Source organism: Andrographis paniculata, unplaced genomic scaffold, assembly GCF_009805555.1.
Source record: "Andrographis paniculata isolate CXL003 unplaced genomic scaffold, ASM980555v1 Contig17END, whole genome shotgun sequence".
Taxonomy (NCBI): Eukaryota; Viridiplantae; Streptophyta; class Magnoliopsida; order Lamiales; family Acanthaceae; genus Andrographis; species Andrographis paniculata.
The window spans coordinates 1,082,065-1,101,900 of NW_026137457.1; the positions used below are offsets into that span (position 1 = coordinate 1,082,065).

The 19,836-nt window shown below is 36.2% G+C and overlaps 4 protein-coding genes across 5 annotated transcripts; 1 reads left to right on the plus strand and 3 right to left on the minus strand.

Moving 5' to 3' along the window:
• Positions 1 to 4,045: 4,045 nt before the first annotated feature.
• LOC127264435 (alpha-1,6-mannosyl-glycoprotein 2-beta-N-acetylglucosaminyltransferase-like) lies at positions 4,046 to 5,383 on the minus strand. Its single transcript, XM_051293972.1, has one exon. The coding sequence runs from the start codon at positions 5,381 to 5,383 to the stop codon at positions 4,046 to 4,048; it is 1,338 nt and encodes a 445-aa protein (XP_051149929.1).
• A 1,064-nt stretch (positions 5,384 to 6,447) lies between these two features.
• On the plus strand, positions 6,448 to 7,540 carry LOC127265645 (dehydration-responsive element-binding protein 2F). The gene has a single exon (XM_051295547.1). It carries the CDS (start codon positions 6,592 to 6,594, stop codon positions 7,489 to 7,491), a length of 900 nt encoding a protein of 299 aa, XP_051151504.1. The 5' UTR covers positions 6,448 to 6,591; the 3' UTR covers positions 7,492 to 7,540.
• A 576-nt stretch (positions 7,541 to 8,116) lies between these two features.
• On the minus strand, positions 8,117 to 13,035 carry LOC127265726 (uncharacterized). 2 transcript variants are annotated; one of them, XM_051295688.1, is made up of 15 exons: positions 12,737 to 13,035; positions 11,853 to 12,327; positions 11,576 to 11,669; positions 11,122 to 11,308; positions 10,770 to 11,025; positions 10,468 to 10,683; positions 10,295 to 10,381; positions 10,093 to 10,227; positions 9,898 to 10,011; positions 9,571 to 9,818; positions 9,419 to 9,499; positions 9,047 to 9,278; positions 8,859 to 8,957; positions 8,603 to 8,788; positions 8,117 to 8,520 (listed from the first exon to the last, which is right to left on the minus strand). In XM_051295688.1, exons 2-15 carry the CDS (start codon positions 12,237 to 12,239, stop codon positions 8,392 to 8,394), a joined length of 2,451 nt encoding a protein of 816 aa, XP_051151645.1. In that variant the 5' UTR covers positions 12,240 to 12,327; positions 12,737 to 13,035; the 3' UTR covers positions 8,117 to 8,391. The 2 variants fall into 2 exon arrangements, with proteins under 2 accessions (XP_051151645.1, XP_051151654.1); XM_051295697.1 differs by lacking the exon at positions 12,737 to 13,035 and having other exon boundaries at positions 11,122 to 11,312; positions 11,853 to 12,091.
• Positions 13,036 to 14,760: 1,725 nt separating this feature from the next.
• On the minus strand, positions 14,761 to 19,764 carry LOC127263784 (uncharacterized). The gene is made up of 15 exons (XM_051293007.1): positions 19,320 to 19,764; positions 18,811 to 18,915; positions 18,672 to 18,740; positions 18,357 to 18,446; positions 18,196 to 18,279; positions 17,705 to 17,869; positions 17,419 to 17,606; positions 17,181 to 17,253; positions 17,047 to 17,100; positions 16,657 to 16,914; positions 16,239 to 16,445; positions 15,804 to 15,907; positions 15,494 to 15,638; positions 15,282 to 15,416; positions 14,761 to 15,185 (listed from the first exon to the last, which is right to left on the minus strand). Exons 1-15 carry the CDS (start codon positions 19,422 to 19,424, stop codon positions 15,012 to 15,014), a joined length of 1,956 nt encoding a protein of 651 aa, XP_051148964.1. The 5' UTR covers positions 19,425 to 19,764; the 3' UTR covers positions 14,761 to 15,011.
• Positions 19,765 to 19,836: the final 72 nt, after the last annotated feature.

The following is a 19,836-nucleotide window of genomic DNA, read 5'->3' on the forward strand; positions in this document are numbered from 1 at the left end:
TTTTTATTCTTTATGCTCTTTATTTAAATATATATTACAAAATAATTTTGCAATTAGTTTAATCTTCCACCACATTTATATATGATGTGAAATTACTAAGGTTGATATAGATTTTTTTTTTTTTAAAAAAAAATTGTGTGTATAAATTATGCTAGATATTAACAACAACAACAACAACGCTAAATTAATTATAAAATTGATTTTTAACTTATTTCAAATAAAACATGTATATATTAAGGGGTGAGGTAATTATGTTCTATAATTAAAATTTCTCGTAATGTCTATTTTTCAGTATCAATATTGCATGAGAATTATAATTTGTGATCTTAGATGGTTATAATAAAGTTAAAATAACAAATTATTTGTGGTCTTTAAGTTGAGAAATTATAAATAATTTCGTTAGGTGACCAAGAAAACGTCAATAGATAGATAATTAGGAACAAATTAAATTAGTATATTTAAATATTTCTTAACTGTTAAGGGTTAACCAAATCCTGGCACTAAAGCTAAGTCAACCTAAATTAAATATGAAGATTAACTAATGAGAGCAGAGTCTTCCTATAATGTGACATCAATTATTTATTTTATTCTAGCTTTGTATTTTTTATTCTCATCCAGAATTATTTTTATGACAATAATATAAAATAAAATAAAATTTTGCGATGAGTTCATCTGGACAGGTCAGTTAGGTGCATATAATAATTTATTTTGTTATCGTGTAAATTGTATGTGTACTAATATATTGTGTAGCAATCAAATGATTAAATTTGCTAAAATTACCCAACACAAAAATTGGCCAAATAAAAGTGAAGTATCGAATAAAAGGGAATAGCGATTTAGACTGCACAAAAATTCATAATTGTAAGTTTGGAATAAATTAAATTTGGAATGAAAACATTAAGGGTGTATTTATTTAGTGAAATTGTTTAAATCATGAATGATTTTGCATTGAGATTATATGTTTGAAAAACAACTAAGAATTGAATTGAATTAGATTTAGGACATATGTATTGAGTTGTGAATTGAAAATATTAAATCATATATTTTCTTACATAATACCTCAATTAACATCCTCTGAATCATTTATGAAATTGCACTTTATTATCTTTCAGTGTGAAATTGATGGAAAAATAATTTGTATATACTTACAAAAAGGTTTTTGTCACATACCACAATTTTACGTAAAGTCCAATGATTTTGACAAGGAAATAAAGTAATTTCTAAATAGTTATAAGTTTTATTTAATTTACATAACTAGTCCATTTTAATATATAGTCTATGTAGGCCACATCCATTATGAATTTATCGTGTTTTTAACCTCTATTTATCAAAGCACCATCACACTATCTTGATGTTATTAATTAAAAAAACAATTGTTGGATAAACACATTATTTATTTATAACAAAACTTAAATAAAAATTTTAAAACCAAACAAACCCAAAATGTATATTACAAATAGACTTGTAGGCCAATATTGCAAAAGTTATGACGGCGTGTAGAATAATTTGGGCCTAACCCAATAGGCCCAATAAATTGTATATTTCTTCAATAAGCCCAATAGATGGAAAGGCCATTCAAACAACCCACCTTAAAACGGCCCTCGAAAAAATTTGAAACATAATCCATGGGAAGGGTAAATTCGGCATTTCAATTTCTCCGTCAAAACAACATATAAATACCCTTGGCAGAAGGAAGCCCATAATTTGTTTTGAATAGTACGCCGTGTGAAGAACAGAGGCGCGCGCTCGATCGCGTGTAATTTTTCATCGCGTTATGGCGCCGGAGCTGCTGGCCATGGCGGCCGTCCTGGCGGCACCGCTTATTATTTTTTTTCCGCCGATCCGACGCCTCAATCCTTTCGTCGAGACTCTTCTAAACTGTGTCGTTCCCTACTTAACTGAACTTTGCCTCGACACTCAGCGCTTCTTCTCTCATCCATGGCGGTTTCCATAAATTTGGTAGTTCTAGTATATATATATATACTTATTTTTTTCTCGTCCTTTTATAGAGACTTTATGAGTAGAGGAAAGATTACCCAGACAACGGTGTCAGATATTCAGTGTTTTTGATGCTTTTTATTTTGATAACTATATAATGTATATATGAAAAGCTTCTAGTCTTCATTATGTATTGCGTTTATTTGCTTCTTGCTTTTGTTATTCGCTAGGAACGATATTGATAGATTGTAATTTTTTTTTTTTCTATCGTCGCTTTGAGTGAACGTGGAGTCACGAGTTTCACGCGCGCCACATTGTTGTCGTTGGCAGGGTTTGAAAATTCGAGATTGTTAAAATATGATTTAATTCTGGCAGTAAGTTTTCCGTCGTCGTACTCAAGCATTAGTCTAGTCGGCTGCTTCCACTGTTTGTTAATAACAAAAGCAGTTGGACGGTGATAGTTTCACATATTCATGGCCGTCTGATCGACGTGGTAGTGAACCATTGGCCCGTTTAGGGGTTTGGGATATCTGCCATTAATGTCGGATTGATTGCTTGCAGGCGGGCCGGGCAATGGCAAAAGGGCTCCCGCCCGTTTAGGACACTACAAAACATACGGAACCAAAATTTTTTGGTTCATGTATAGATAAATAATGTGTAAAATATTATAAGTATGCATTTTGATTTAGAAGCTAAAACAATGTATTTTGATTTATAATATGGCCTCGCAAGGGTGTCGTGGTTTGGGGTGAATTTCTGGTCGTAAAGCCAATAAAGAAATACTCTTTTATAGACACAAAATTTAGATAAAATATAATTAAAAAATATATTAATAAAAATAATTATTATATAATAAAAATAATTATTGAAGAATGACAGTGGCCAGAGCCAATAGTTTTACTAAGTGGGTAAAAAATGGTCTGATGAGTTGTGGTGGAACAAAACCATTCAATCACTCAAGACACAATATTCTCTCTCACTCTCTCAGGGGTTAGTTATATGCATGACTCAAAAAAAAGACAATAATACATTCTATGCTTAGAAATAATTCAGGTAAAACTTGTAGGTTGAAACTCTAGTTTGGAAATTGGGTGTTTGATTTAGACTTCATATTAGTGATAAACACATGGGAATTCAGGCAACATTCATAGACAAGAGAACCGTTTGCAAAATCTTAAGTGAATATATGTTAGATGAATTTGAGGCAGTAAACTTAATTGGATATGCATATCTTTTCTATGTCAAGTATGATTACATATGCATATTGCTTTCCAATCATAGAACGATCAAAATGTATGGTATATGAAGTGGAACTCAATCAGATCTCATAAATACAATATTTGCCACGTTGAGTGCTCATTTGAAGCGAGCGACTGAGCTATAGCCTATAACTTAATATTTCAAGATAATGGTGCAGCATCAAGTATGAACAATGTATATTTACACCATATACTTGCACATAGATCTTTATTTCATAATCAAGAAATGCTAGACAGTTCTCAAGAAGCTGGAAAACAAATTCCATAACTGCTGAACAATGACGAAAAGCAAATGTATTTCCTAATCTTGTGCAGATCATTACTTCCTAGCTGATTACTGAGAAGGCAGACATGATTGTGGATGTAAGAGACATAGGAGTTTCTGAGGCATGCCATCAATGTGCATTCAGAGGTACACCATTCTCAGTTTCCTATAGTTTTACTTATGTGTTCATTCACAAGTTCCATACTTTCTGCTGCTAAGTTCTGCATTATTGCTATACATCATCTCGTTTTTTTCAGAGATATAAAATTCTGGTTAAATTAAAGAAATCTGTAGCATGTTGTAGCTGCTTAGCCGTAGATTATACCACATGAATAACATAGGAGCTTGAAAATTCAAAATATGTACTTAAGGAAGAGTTGTTGTGGGGCTAAGGGTTCTGCGTCAAGAACAATCACAATCTATATAACATTAACTAGTAACACCAGATAAAAAACATCTTAGCAGGAAAGAACAAAAAATTCTTCTCTAATGCATAAAGTGCAGAGTGAATTCTCATGAGCTACTTACCAATACCTGAGTGTGATTCAATTGGGTAATCTAGTTTCTTGAGATCACCTATGCCTCAGGATAAATTTATGCTCTTCTCTTTTGAACTGATCTGACTGTATACATCAGTCTCACACATGCCAGCCTCTGGACCTTGATACATGTTAGAAAAACTGAGACATAGTTGATGGTCTCTTACATCTCCCCACCCTCCCCAGCCTTGAAAGCCGTCTTGGTAACCACCTTGGTTGTGGTACACGAACACCCCCCAATCCGAGTTGATATTAGTAACTCTGTCAACACTTTTAACTTCAAACTTTCGAGCCTCATTGTCAATACAAGCTGCATGAGGTCTGCGCCCTTGATGCAGACCACATTTCCCAAAATGAACAGCACTGCTTCTAGGTCCTCGCAGCGTGTACACAGCCTCCCCGAAAGTAGGATAAACTGCAGACCACATTGTCAAGTCCCAGTTGTAGTCATCAAACATACAGAATTCTCTGGCCTTCCTATGTATCTTCCTCCACACAGTATGATTAAATGCAAATCCGACATTCCCAATCTTTTCTGCTATCAACTCCTTCCATCCTTCACCCCTCGACTGCACATTAGATGGCGCAAGATTCACAGCGTAGCACTGTGGACATTTTGTAGCCTTCAGCTGTGTAAGCAGCTGCAGGTTATGATATGCATTAGGATAAACAAAATGATCCTCCTCTATGAAGAGGATATGACCCGAGTGATCCCTTGTCTCCTCTAATCCATCCCACACCGTGTTCATCATCCACCACCAATGATGCTTCAACGATGCAATCTTAGGTGACCGGTAGTTCCCATATCGGTCTGCATTACCCTCACATCTTGTCCTGTTCTGATCCTCCTTATCTTTACAATCAAATGGCGATGGCCCGGGAAATCTATCAGGAAAGATGTGGGGAGAATACGGTGCAAAAATCTGTTTCACCCGGCAGAACTTGATGCTCTGTACAATCTTATCCATCTCTTCATAGTAACCATCATGACTAACTACAAGCAGAGTTTTGTTAATTCCTGACACACTGGAAAGACTATCGACTACGATACGAAGATATTTAGGCCTATTATGAACATATAGCACAATCACTATATGATCCTTTGGTAACTTAGGATATAAATCTAAGTTTCTAGGAGGCTTGTGGTTATGCTTGGATAATATAATTGAAAGCTCATTCTGTTCGGGAAGCTCCAGATTCTTGAAACTCCTAATGCAGTTATCAGCAGGTTTTAGTTGAGTCCCAAATGAATAACTGAATACCAACCGTAGCATTGCACTGATCCCTATCAGCGAAGCCAATAACATAAACCCTAAGACAGTGATTAGAATCAATCGGATAAAGGCCTCGTCTTTCGCTAGTGTTTTCTTGGAAGCTACCATATTGATGGGTATGTTCCCTATAGAGTTAAATTTAAAATGACAGTAATATTGTACCCTATCGTTTTTGGATAAGAAGAAGAAAGGGGAAATAGGTAGAAGAATTGAAATTCAGAAACCTAATGGGCCTGAAGACCCCATGCATTCCTCCGTAATGAAAATTCGAGAAATCAGTAATGGACTGGTGAGATGTGTCAACGGAAACAAAAGCCCTTCAATAGAAATAGTGAAATAATTTAAATTTCTGAACTGGAATGAAGAAACTAACTGGGGATTGGGGAAGGAAGGAATCGCTTAGATTACATTGTAAACAATCGATCAATGGCGGCTTGGTGATCGCAGTTTGGCGTTGATTATAGATGAGTGATTTGTGGGAGCTCCGGGCTCCCAACACCGGATGATGGATGGTGTGGATTACTTCCTGGAGTTGTCGTTTAATGTGTTACAGCAGCGATCTAACCATATACCGTTGAGCAGATTTACTTATTTGTGAATCCTCTGATTCATATTTGCTTAGTCAAAATTTTAAAAATTAGTAATCACAAATTTAAAAAAAAATACGAAATTTCTGTTGATATTAATACGATAATATTATTAATTAGTATAAAAGGGTTATTATTATTATTATTATTATTTTCATAAAGGGTTAATTTGATTGGCCAGCATCTTGTTAATTTTCCGCTGGTACGTTGGAACGTGGATATGCATGCATGGGATAAAAGTGATATATTTATATATATATATATATATACGGGTAATAAATGAGGCAGAAGCATCTGTAGAACATGTGATCAGCATATATTAAAACTCTTGTGAGTTTGTGAGGTGAATCCCATTTTTCTCATCCTCACAATATTTAAACTCCATTACATTTATTTCTACATCATGTTATATGATTTTACTGTAAGGGATCCAAGGGAGCTACTCTCTCTGTATATGTGAAATGTGACCACATTTAACACGTCTGTCTATACATATATATATTCTAAGTATCTGACTTCTAACATTAGAAAGAGGTAAATAGTAAGACTAGTGTGCGTAGTAACTACTAACCATAGTGAGCTCAACGGTCACACAGCTCTTGAAAATCTTTGTCCAAACGTGAGGGCATTTAAGCCAAAATAGGCTCTCTCTACACGCTCTATATACATAGTCTCCCATGATGCACCCAAGCCCCAAAGCCCTCAACTTCTACTCCACACTTGCCACCCATGGATAACAGCAACCCTACAAGCAGCAGCAGCAGCAGCAGAAAATCTCCCCTTAAGCCATGGAAGAAGGGTCCGGCGAGAGGCAAGGGTGGCCCACAGAACTCGACATGTGAGTTTCGTGGAGTGCGCCAAAGGACATGGGGCAAGTGGGTGGCAGAGATCAGAGAACCCAAGAAGCGGACCAGACTTTGGCTTGGCTCTTTCACCACTGCCGAAGAGGCTGCCATGGCTTATGACGAGGCTGCCCGGAGATTGTATGGGCCAGAGGCATACCTCAACCTGCCTCATCTGAGGGCTAATTTCAATCCTCTGAACAAGTCCCAGAAGTTCAAATGGTTCCCTTCACATAACCTCACCTCCACGTTCCCTGCCACCGGTCTGCTGAATCTGAATGCCCAGCCTAGCGTTCATATGATTCATCAAAGACTGCAAGAACTCAAGAAAACAGGGGTTCTTGGCCAAGAGTCAGGGTCTAGTTCATCGTCCAATGATCCCGAAACCAAGATGCATGGTGTGAGCCAGCAGCCACAGGTAGAAGTAGTATCTGTTGACGAGGACAAAGTTAATGAATCTTCATCATTAGAAGCTAAAGTAATTACCTCGGAAGAGAAGCCCCAGATTGATCTGCACGAGTTCCTGGAGCAGCTGGGGGTACTGAAAAGAGAGGAACAAGATCAGCCTTGTATTAGTGATGTCTCTAGAAATGCTGCAGAGATAGATTCAACTTCATGCAAAGACGGCGAAGACATATTCGGCAGCATTGCTGAAAGAAGCTTTAACTGGGATACGTTGAGTGAAATAGCTGGAGCTAATATGCATATAGGACCAGAAGACAATAGTTTCCATGCACATGATAGTAATGAAGATCTTCTCTTTCCGCCATCCATTTGGAACTTCTAGACTCTTGAGTTAATAACATACTTTCCTATATATATACACCCTTGTATAAATCCACGTGTAGTATCTGCGTTTTGTGCATTAGTGCAAAGAATGACTCTAAAAGACTACTGTATGACATCGGTTCATTACAACAAAATATAGGTCTGAGTTGCAAAATCAGAACAGATAAAGGATGAGAATGACAACTAGGACTTCTGTTGAATGCCTTAATTGTCGTCTCTGTCGAGGAGACAAATAAATATACAGTATATACTAACAAAAACTGTAATGTCGTGAATCAAGCATTTTGGACACCAAAGTTTTAACTGGTCTTCACTACAAGGAGGCAAATGCATACTGTAATGCATAAAGAATGTAAGTCATCATATTAGCGTGCCTCTATTGCATAACTACAGCATCATATAAGTCATTTCCGAGATTTCAACCTTATGAGAAGTAAATTTTTAAACGAATATAATAATTGAAAATAAGGAAAGAAGGAATAGTTTTACCTTCCCTTGTTGCCCTTTGCTGATTTATGAGTCCCGGATTTGCAAAAATTGTATTACAGTTGTGGGCAGTGGCTATGAGACAATTATCCATCACGGAAAAACATGATGGATTGAGTGGCAACATACTAAACATGTAACACAAAATCCCAATGCAACTTTTATTTCAATCAATGCACAAATTTCTCTATTATAGTGTTTGGTATACATAACAAACAAATGAATCATGAAGATCTCTCCTATTTCTCCAAACACAACTTTTCGACAGGGAAATGGCTTGGCCTCCTGTTCTATAACTAAAATCTTCTAAGCTCTAAGAAATGTAGAGGTGATCATCTTACAGAGACAGATGTGAGATGATGGAAGTTCACTCCAAGCCCTTCAGGTTCAAGCATTCCCATTTAGATTGAAATTAGTCATCCTCTGCATTTTGCTCTTGGCTATATGTTCTTATCGCGCATCCTTCAGGTAATCCATAGTCTTTCGTCTGGGGCTCATTCTGTTGTCTCCAAGCGTCATTGTGCAGTTTGTAATGCAAAACCTGGTCAGAGATTTATCATGGATCTATTAATGCTTCAGAAGATGACATCTAGAAATGCACAATTCTTAAAGATCTAAAATACCTGTACAAGTGTTGTAAATACATCATCTTCTTTAAGTTCTGAGAAGTTCGTAGCCCAGTCTTCGACAAGCCCTATTGTAGCATTCTGCCTTTCGGCTTCTAGCATGATAGAGTTTCGGTACAAGAATCTTCGCCAGATCTTCCTTACATTTGCCAGTTTAAATTCTACTTCAGCCGTGCTGATATTCTGTTTCAACGAAGTTCCAGTTAAGTTTAGATATAGTACTTAGCATATATAAACAGCAGTGAGACCATACCCTCAAAATATGTATCAAGTTTGGAATATCATCTTCCCGAATTCTAACAGCAAAGCTGTCATAGTTGAGAACATTCTCATATGGTAAATAGATTCCATCCTACAAGTGCAAGCAGCAGAAATCAACAATTAAGAATCAGAATAGTTCGATTGAATGTCAATGCAGTTATCTAGTGGAGAAGTTAATACTTGAATAACGACAGGGATGCATCCTTGAAGTATACTATCTTCCATACGACCACTCCACCCATCTCCTGGCATAACCCCACAGAAGGTCGAATTCGCCAATTCTTCGTGATAATCATTTGCACGTACCGATGATACAACCACATCTTTTGCATGCTGCTTTCCAAGCTTCCCTTCCTTGTTGGGTGTGGATCCAAACTCCTCGGCTACCTTTTGTCTTATTCCCATGCTATATCTGAATACATCGCCCTCACCCACTTTAACATAATCATCCAAACAAAGCACAATTTCGAAAAACTTTCCAGGAAGCTCCACTTGTTTGTTGAATACAATGTACAATCAAATTTTCCATGAAATTGAGGTGGACCAACTTACGTGGCTTCGGGCCTTCCGTGTTCATAAGCTGGTCCTAAATTCCCGTTAAAATAGAAGAGTGTTTTCCTCTCTGTAAGAGGCCTGCACAAATCATATATAAGACAACAGTATCCACAACATGATTAAAAGAAAAGAAGGAAAGAAATATACACCTAGCCCAGAGCTTGGCATTTAGAGAATGTACATCAGGAACTTTCCATGCAGGTAGTACCAAATCTTTCTCCGGGTCAAAACATGGGTGATTTCCTCTTCTCTCTACAGAAATATGATTCCAGTTGTCTGCCCAGTATGCTGTAGTTGATTGGTTATGCTTTGTGTTTGTGTTGCCCCAATGAACCAACATCATACTGTTCCAAATCTCCTTGGGGGCATAGCAAGCACCTTCGTCCCAAGAAAATGTCTGCAATCAGATGGATAAAGACTTCTTGAGCCTCAAGCTATGACTGGTTTTATTTAATATAACACCCACACAATCATACCCATATGTGATCTTTTCCTGATGATTGATTCCAATATGGATACTGCATCATAATGTGCTCGTAAGCCTTCTTATAGAAATCCAGAGCAAAGGAGCTTCTCAATCCATGGTGATCCTGATTTTCAATGGATATATTAGAAATGGAAATGTATACGATTTCCACGTGCAACCAAGAGCACATAGGTGAACATTATACCTCCATGGATAAGTGAGGCGAATCATCAGCCCGAGTTATGATACATGAATCAAGAACTGGGACAAAGAAATAATCTGCCTCGTCTCCATTTAGTGTTCTGTGTTGGCTGGCTAATATGCTTTCATAAATTGCCATCTGTGGATAACTATGAATTAGTCGTTTTTTCTTTAACCTACGAGCCCAAGTTTTCAGCTATTAGTACCTGTGAACCGTATAGTTGATCTGTCCATAGCGTAGCATTTCTTGCATCATATACTCTGTTCACACACTCGAACTTAAAATGGCGTCCCTAGAATGATAACCAAGAGAAAGTTATTGCTATTTCATATTTCATACTATATAGAGGCGACAATACCACTGCTATAAAGTACTTACCTCAAGTAGGAGACTGTTAAACTTTGGAGGCAAATCGTAAACATATATAAGTGGTCTTTTCTTCTTCACTGTCGCATTGAGATTGACACCATTTCCCGATGGTTGAGTGCTATCCGGAACATTAACATGTGATGGTCGCAACCAATTTGGCCACTCCCCAATGGGCGATGAAACAGAAGGAACGCTGCAATCTATTCCGTACCAGCCATTCTTACACTATAAAGACATCCATGTGCATATCAAGAGTTGCACAAAATAAGATATTCAGTGACGAATGGATCGACTGAATTGAGTTATTATACCTGGCAAAAACCACCGCGACAGTGTCCATGACCAGAACATTGATTGATACAAACACTTGAAACGGGCACCTCGCAGTATCGGCCCCAAAGGCCATCGTACTTGCAGTCACATTCTTCTTTGATGCGAACCTTGTTATCATAGGCTTCGGAAGGATCCACATTACACCATCCTCGTTTGCTACTATTTGTAGTGAAGATTTCCTTATCGGCCACTGTCCAGTTGGTGATAGGTGGATCACCCTCTTTAGAAGGATAGCTACAACATTTGAAAGACATCTATAAGTCACAAATGTTGTGAGTATATCGAAACACTAGGAGATGGTGTAATATAGAGAACTCTACATGAGCTTACTTTATTTTAAAGCCGCATGCCTCGGCAACCGGGCGATTTGGGTACTTTGTTCCTTCTCCGCAAAAGCACATGGCTCTGGTAGTGTCGCATGTAGCAGAACAAATCGACACAATCCAGTTCCCGTATGGCTCCGTTTCTGAATGGTATCGGTTGCATTCTAGTATTGATCTGTTAGAACATCCTTCCCCTGTCTCCAAGAATAGGAAATAGAGAATGGACCAAATGAAATAAATCTTGTTACATAAGAGCTTGATGAGACAAACAACTCCGAATGATGCTTTTAAAGCTAAAGTTTTTTAGGTGAAGTGATCATTCAACATCGACACTCTTTTGTAGTTATCCAAATCGAACACAAGCAATATGCTCCAAGGCTATGCTTGCCAAAACTAGTTTGGATAAAACCATGAGAGAGAATACATGAGATTTAACATGGACGAGGTTGAGGAAGACTCACCATCAAAACCATGAAAGCATCGACATTGGCCCAAGTCGTGATTACAAACCCCCTGACCGCTGCATTCATTTTTGCAGCTCTTCCCACCAATTTTCTGTCATTGATTTTGTGCAAGGTGAGAAGATAAGTCTCCAATACAAGTAAATTCTAGAATAAATATTCAGTATTGATTCGTGTTTGAATTCAGTCGAATTCATGTATAACGAATTCATCTAGCATGAATCAACCAGGTTAGCAATCAAAATCACCCGGTGAACTCAAAATCAATCAACAATACCTCAACAACATCAATGTTCTTGATGTTTGAGGCACATCCCGACAGCCATCGCCCAATCTCAGCCTTCCATGGCGCACCCCGGTAAACCACAGCATTATGTCCATCAGCTGGATATCGAGCCGCCAAATCAACCACAGGTGGCTCAATATTCCCTTTAGAACCCTGTTTCACTTCTTTATCTAATCCCTTCACCGGAACATACCTTTCACTTACGCCAACCGATCCATTAACTCGGAGGCAAGAACTTTCAGCTTGCCTAATGCTCAAGTAGTCCAAAGATGGGACCAAGGGATACAAAAACAGATGAATAACCGAAACCAACGACAAAATCAAAGCAACGGCGACAGCAAGGGACCATGAAAACTTCCATTTCTGGAGAGCTGACATGATCCCTACAAAAATTTTACCCTCAAGTTATTCACAACCTCAATCAAGGAAATCAAAACCCTTCAATCTTCCTCCCTTTAATTATCACCTACAAAATCCCAACACAGTTTCACAAATCTAAGAGTCAACAATCTCATCAAATATGTTAAAAGGCATCACACAATCCTCATACACATCATTTAGTCAACTACAACTTGTCTCAAGAACTAATATATATATATATATATGTATATATAAATTCCAAATTTCCAATGTAATAGTATTCAGAAGAAGATTATTCACATCACAAAGTCAACTTGGACAAAGACAGCATAATCACACATAATAATAAACTTAAGAAAATTAAATTATGCAAGTCTTTAGCACAATTCAGTGAACCAAGATATGGGTCTCAGCCACATTGCCCTAATCGAATCAAGATTAGGGTTCAATAATACAAGAAAGAATATCCAGTAGGGCAAAATTAGGTGCAAAATTCAAAGATTCCACAAACTCACCCTTGTTGCCAATTCATGCCAGATAGACACAGCATTACCAGCTCTGATCATATATACAGCTGAATAATAATCCCCCAGCTGTGAACCAACTCAGATGTAAAGTAAACTACATTCACTGAAATGGTTTTGTAGAAACCACCATGGAAAGAAGTAGTAGTTTTTTGCAGAGTTTGAAGAGAGACAGGTTAAAAGTGAAGTAAAACTAGTAAGGAATTGGCTGACGTGTGGAAGGAATAATTATTAGGAATGTTGAGTAATATACTACTATTAAAAATTAGAAAATTAAAGAAACAGAGAAATATCTTTCTTCTTCCAAGACTGTCTTCTGGAGATGATTATCTCATTTTCATATTTTATGAAATTAATATTGATGCCCACTTGTGCTCGTGTGAATTTTATTTAATTTGTTGGATGCGTAAGTTAGGGGTAGAGTAGAGCCGTGTAATAATTTTCTTGCTGACAATAATGTTATTGTAGTTTCTGAATTTGATGGTTTCTTTTTGGAATTATCAGTTCTTGATTTCAATCCCTTTTGTCTTTTCTTTTTACTTTTTTAAATTTACTTGATTCTAACGTTTTTTCTCATCCTTAAAAAAGATAAATGATTTTTAATAATAATAATAATAATAATTTTTGTTGGTTCAGTGTGTATATGTTCGTAGTTATTTTATAAAATTTATTAAAGCCTTCCTAAACGGGTAAAAGGCCATTTATTTAATTATATTTGGTTCATTTCGTCCTTCCATGAAGTAAATGTTTTAGCCAAAGTACTTAAAGAGGTGCTAGTCAAATTTATTAAATGTTTTATTTATTTATTTACTTATTTTTTTAATTTCAGTTTTGAATAATTTTATAAAATAAAATAATATATTTTTATTAACAGGTTAAAAAAATCTTAAAATAATAATAGTAATATTTTAACGTTTATAACATCACAAGCCCAAATTAGTACCTAATGATTCAATCAAAATACTAGTATTTATTCTCATTTGAAATAAGTTCAAAGGTATCGGCAAAATTCCCCAAATTTTATTTTTTTACTATGCATTTTTCGAAAAAAAATACATTATTTTATCTCTCAAAACATTTCATCAAATATTATTTTAATACTAAATACAAACCAATTTTTCTCAAAATCAACCAAAACAAACACATCCTAAACATGTTTTTTTCAGAATGAGAAACATGTAACAATTCTTTTTTTAAGTTACTAATTTTCAACGTAAGTGTTGTCCAATAAAGCCTATTTATTTCACTTAAATTAGTTGTCCAAACTTCAACCATTGAATTTATACAAGTTGTCGATTAACAATATAGGCGTCCGTAGCCTAATGGTTGAAGAAAAACTCAAGCCATTTTTTTTTCTTTTTTCCTTTTTGTGATAAATATATATAAAAAATTATAGGACAATGTTCTAGTAATGTTACCCAGTAAATATTCATTATTCAGCTATCATACCTCTTAAAATGATAATTCTGCATAAATTTTCTGTATTTATTAATAATTTCAACAATAGATTTGATGAAATTAATTTAAGTAGTTAACATTTTATTTTATTTTCGTGAACTAATTAGTTTTGTGTTCTTTAATAGCAAGTGATTTATAATTTCCTATCACGGTAAACAATATTATGAATCCTAATGAAGTTGAATTTTTCTTAACATAAACTACTGAGTAATTGCTATGTCTTTGTATTTATTGTCTTATATATATATATATATATATATATACACACTGTATTACTAATCGTCACATAATTCAGACTTTTTTTTTTTTTTTTAAAGATAAAAAATAAACTATTCGATGATATGGGAACCCCGCAAGTGACCTGAGGCATCAGGCTCGGTAAGGTCATAAGTCCAATTCCCACCCCACCGTGCCATCCTTTGCGGACAACAAGAAATTCTTCCTCAGTTAAGTGTAGTTTTACTATTTCTGACATGTAACATACCGTGTGTAGTTCCTTTTATAAGGTTTAGTTTTAGCCTCATACAATTCATAAAATTTTTTCACCTCAAAATCAATAAATCAAACATTTATGCTTAATCACATTAAACCGTATAAATTCAATATCCTTATAAGACCCTGTAGTCTTTAATGAATTGTGCTTCTAGAGTCATTGTCTGTTACATTTGCCAAGAAATTTGGGAAAATCATGCTATCCCTGTAAGATATTCACCAACAAGTAGGAAAATCACAGAATGGATTGAATTTCATCTTAGCCAAAGGGTCTATGGTGCTTCCATTCACAAGACTGCAGCAAAATTCTGAATTACTAGTTACCAAATTCCGAAGCACTCAAATATTCGCCATGTTCTTCAAAATATTCAATTAAACGCTTCAAGAAATTATCACCAGTAACTGTCTCCGTGTCGCAGATAATGCAACATTGTCTTCTTGCTCTTGTCACTGCAACATTCATTCTGCGACGGTCGCTTAAAAAGCCCACCTGGAAACATATAGCTTTCCACATTAAACATTTTCTTTTTAGGCCAATGGAGGTTTTTGACTGTTTCTACTGTAGTGTGTTAATTGGTGATGGTACCTCTTTCTTTGTGTTCGATCGGACCATTGAAATGATAATTGCTTCTTTCTCACGACCCTGGAAACCATCAACTGTGGATATTTCCAGATCTTTTAGATTGTTTTCTTTGCCTTTTAACATCTTTAGCAGCACAACCTGATGTAGCACATAAACATGAACTCACATATTTTCTTCCTTAACCACAATATGACAAATTTTCCAAGCAATTATACCTGTGCTGCATAAGGTGTAATAAGTCCAATGTTGGAAGCTAAAACTCCACTTTCCACAAGCCTTTTGGCATGAGCTATAGCCACTGAAGCTTCGCCTTCATTCAGTGAACTTTCTTCTTCGTCTTTCTTTTCTTCCATATCACAACTGAACAAATATAGCATTGATAGTGGGGTTCCCACACAAATGAGAAGCCAGTCAGTACTCATATATCAGCTTCTTAAACTTGTCCATTTTGGATCCATTGGCAGAAAAGAAATTTAAAACAAGGGCATGAAATGGAAAAGCAAAAAGAAAAACTATACACAATACCCAGCTGTGTCTACAAGAAGAAGGGTTGGCTCAGTTGAAGAAGATTTCTTAACATCCTCGAGCTCGTATAGAGTATGAGCAGCAACACTTGAATGGGCTTTAATCTGTCGTTCAAGGTTTAATAAAGCCTAATCAACAAACAAACAAGGGCGGAAACTTGAAGAAAGAAAATCACAACTAAGTTCTTGGTCCGGGTTATTACAGAAAACAGAAAATCCTTGTTTGACATCAATGTTATTTTGGATTGATTGAATTTTTTAAAAGGACTACAGCAAATCAGTGGGTCTATTATTAACTTCTCTTGAGGAGGTTCTTCTCCTATGGACTTATTCATACAAATCCTATCTTATTGATGGGCAGAGGCCTATCAACAGAGAAGGAATAAACAAATAAATACACAGAAGAAGGAGAAGACATGTTATGGCATCTGATCACCTTTCCATGATAGAGCTCTTTGGATGACCAATTCATGATAAGTTCATGCATGCGGTACTGAACAGTGAGCATAGACATGACATCATCCCCATACAAGTCTGCAAGGCGTTCGAAGAGGGTTCTTCCTAATCCTTTCTTTTCAGCTTCAACACTCTGAATTGTTGGGGGAAGCTGAAGGTGATCCCCAGCTAATATACACCTTCGACCCTAGTAAGGCAAAAATCATAGTGTTCATGGGCATCTCAGATTTGGAGGTCTAATAGATAGGAAAATCTTGACATTTAAATTTATAGCTGCATCTGATAACATATGATTTTAAAATGAGAATTATATGAAAGGGAAAGACAAAGGCACATGCCCCACACAAGTTAGTCGTTACTTTGTGCAGTTATTTAAGCATCTTTAGATATATAGTTACCTTTAAAAGAGCAATCCAGCATGCTATTTCCAAGGCCTGGGCAGCTTCATCAATAATAACCAAATCAAATGAAAAGCCTTCCAATTTCTTAGTCAATGCACCTGTCAAGGTTGTTAATACCACATCTGCATTCTTAATTACATCAGTCACTGCCAGCTGCTGCCTTTTGCGCTCTTCTTTTGATAAAGTCCTGAGTTCCCTTCGGATATCCCTCTTTGTATTTCTGTCTTTGGCTTTTAAAAGTTTACTGTTCAACGCCTGGAGCATTCAAGAATGATAATATGGTATACCAACCAAGTTAGATATCTCTTTAACATTGCTTGAGCATCTGTTGGGAGAATACAAATAGTTACAAAATTTTCATATAGATGTGAGACTACACATCAGTACCTTCATCTCCTTACGGATGTCATTTGCAAGGGAACTATTATCTGCTCGCAAAACCTATGGAAACTAGACTCATTATTAACAAGACATCTTTAACAAAATATAATACTATTAAAGCACTTGGGCATCTAAATTACCTGTGCATCCAAAGCACTCTCCAATACTTGAGGAAGTAAGCGAGCAGGATGCCCCACCCGTACTAATTTAATCCTGCAACAGCATCAAAGAGAAGTTTGTAGTTTTTCATATTAGGATAATCCAGTGAGCAAGCAAGCCTTGACCTTGCTTTGTCATATCAAGGTTAAATTTGATGAGGTTAGTACACTTGATTGCTAACAACTTTCCCACTTGTATAACATGATATTGTTTTCATACCTATGCGGTACGAGTCTCTCTACAATGTTGTCAACTGCAATATTGGATGCTGCACAAGCAAGAATTTTTGATCCACACTTGACTTCTTGTAGGATAATCTCAACCACTGTAGTAGTCTTCCCAGTGCCAGGAGGTCCATGTAGCAAGAAAAGGTCCTTGGATGATAGAGCCTTTGTAATAGCGTCTTTCTAGAACAGTAATGAAACTTACTTAAGATGAAAATGTGAAGGGGAGGTTAAGTAGTGCAGTAAATAAATACAAATCTAGAAAGTAAAATTTAGGAAACCTGTGAATGATCAAGGTTCTTATTTATAAGAGTAAACTTAATATCCTTGTTGGACACTCCTGGAAGCCTTTCTCCAAATAAAACTGGAACTAGATCAGAAGCTGGGCCACTTTGTACACCTTTACTCAGCTGGATCAATGTTTCCTTCATCCGACGATATGTCACCTAAAAATCATTCATATTACTGTATTTAAAGTTATACTACAATAATATTTAGGTTGATCACTAGATCAGCAGCTAGGAATCATGCATGTTACCAAGTATTATGCAACAAATTAATGTCAAAAACTTTCAAAACCTTAAAAATGTAGTTCCTTCTTGACAGAGGATGCTCTATACCCGAACATAAACAACATCTCAAATGATATCCTTTGAAAAATGGACAAACTACATATCCCAACACAGAACTTAAAGGGTACGTTAAAACACATTCATATTTATTGGAAGTGTCACAGACTAAGTAGCACAATCTAATGAAACAAGAAGTATACCTCATTTGCCACTTTTTCAAGGCGCAAAGGACTGTTTAGACCCTCTTCTGGGACATCATCAAAAGCAACGGTAATAGAAGAGTCCTGCCCAATCAAGAATTAGCATTCAAATTAAAGAAGGATATGGTACACAATGTTTAATTTCACATAAAACATAATACCTTTATTCTGTAAACAACCCCCTGTCCAAGGGGAGGAGAGGCCAAATCTGATTTGTTTGGCTTCAAAACTACAACGTCGTGATTCCCAAACTGGATTGTAATTGAAAGTGTCAGTCTTCACTCCCATAATAGATACACTTAGTATGTGTGTTATATGGTACTTTGGAAATTATTACCTCACAAGCCCATTCTCACTAACTCTAATGATCACATCTTAAAAGAAAAACTTCTACCATACACGTGTTCCCATTTCAGAATCGGATAAAACTATGAAACACCCATAATCCCTTGGAAACTGAAAAATCTAGAGTTTACCTTGTGTGGAGGGAGGACATCCCCTTTATTTGACTGGAACTCAAGAAGACTTTTTCCCATATATCCTGTCTACAGAATGCACATTTAAATGGGCCATCTGAACAACATTTTCCAAAAAGCCATTGTCAGCTATTCTTACCTGAGCATCCACACACTTCAAATTCAGAATAGTCGACCCCTTCTTTTGAGCACTATCCAAACTTCTTGTGGCCCCTGAGCTCATTGAGACCGATATCTCAGCTTCCTAAAACATTATATAGCTCACATTTCCATTGGTGCTGATATGTGATAACCAAGACATCCACAAGAAAACAATATTTCCAGTAGATTTTCAAGAAAATTAAATCCAAGTATTCAAGTAACATGCTTTCCGTCCTCACAAGCAACCGGAGATACAACGGTAACAGAAATGTGAAAAATTAAGCTACTAGATATTTCACTACATGTAGGCGCACTACTCACTGATGTATTAAGTTGCACTTACGATAAAATTTCATCATTTCAATCCAAATTTAGGTAAAAAATAACCAGCATATGTACATCAAAACACTTACAGAAGAGCTACACCACATTATTACAGTACCTACAATCCATACGACGTAGATACAAATATGGAAAAACAGAAGAAAATATGTTTGATTTCAATACCTTTTCCATGTCGATGAGAGGAGCCATCGTGGACACGAACTGTTCGAGAGTAACTTTGCCATTCGTAGGAGGCTTCTTGGTGGTTTTCCCCTTCTCTTTCTCCATAACCTCAATCGCTCCTCTGTGAGCGGCAACAGTACTGACCACCGAGGAAATAGAAACAGATAGAAATCGCGTTTGTCAGATTGTTCAAAACACCACGCTTTTTGCATAATCGTGTTTGGTTTGACTGTTTCCCACTTAAAAAAAACAAAACTCTTTGAAATCGTGTATTGGGGGACTGCTTTAGATAACTGCGCTTTAGAATTTACCCAAACTTTAGCACACCTTATTTTAGTTAATGGAGTAATACATAACCTTCTGTTTTTCAATATGAATTTTAATATTTCGTACAGTAATTTAAATATAAAAAAAAAATAATAAAACCAAACATTTAATCCAAGATTTTAAAGAAAATAATAAATAGTTTGAAACCTCCAAACTCATGACCCGTCTGAGTACGTATAAATAATTCATT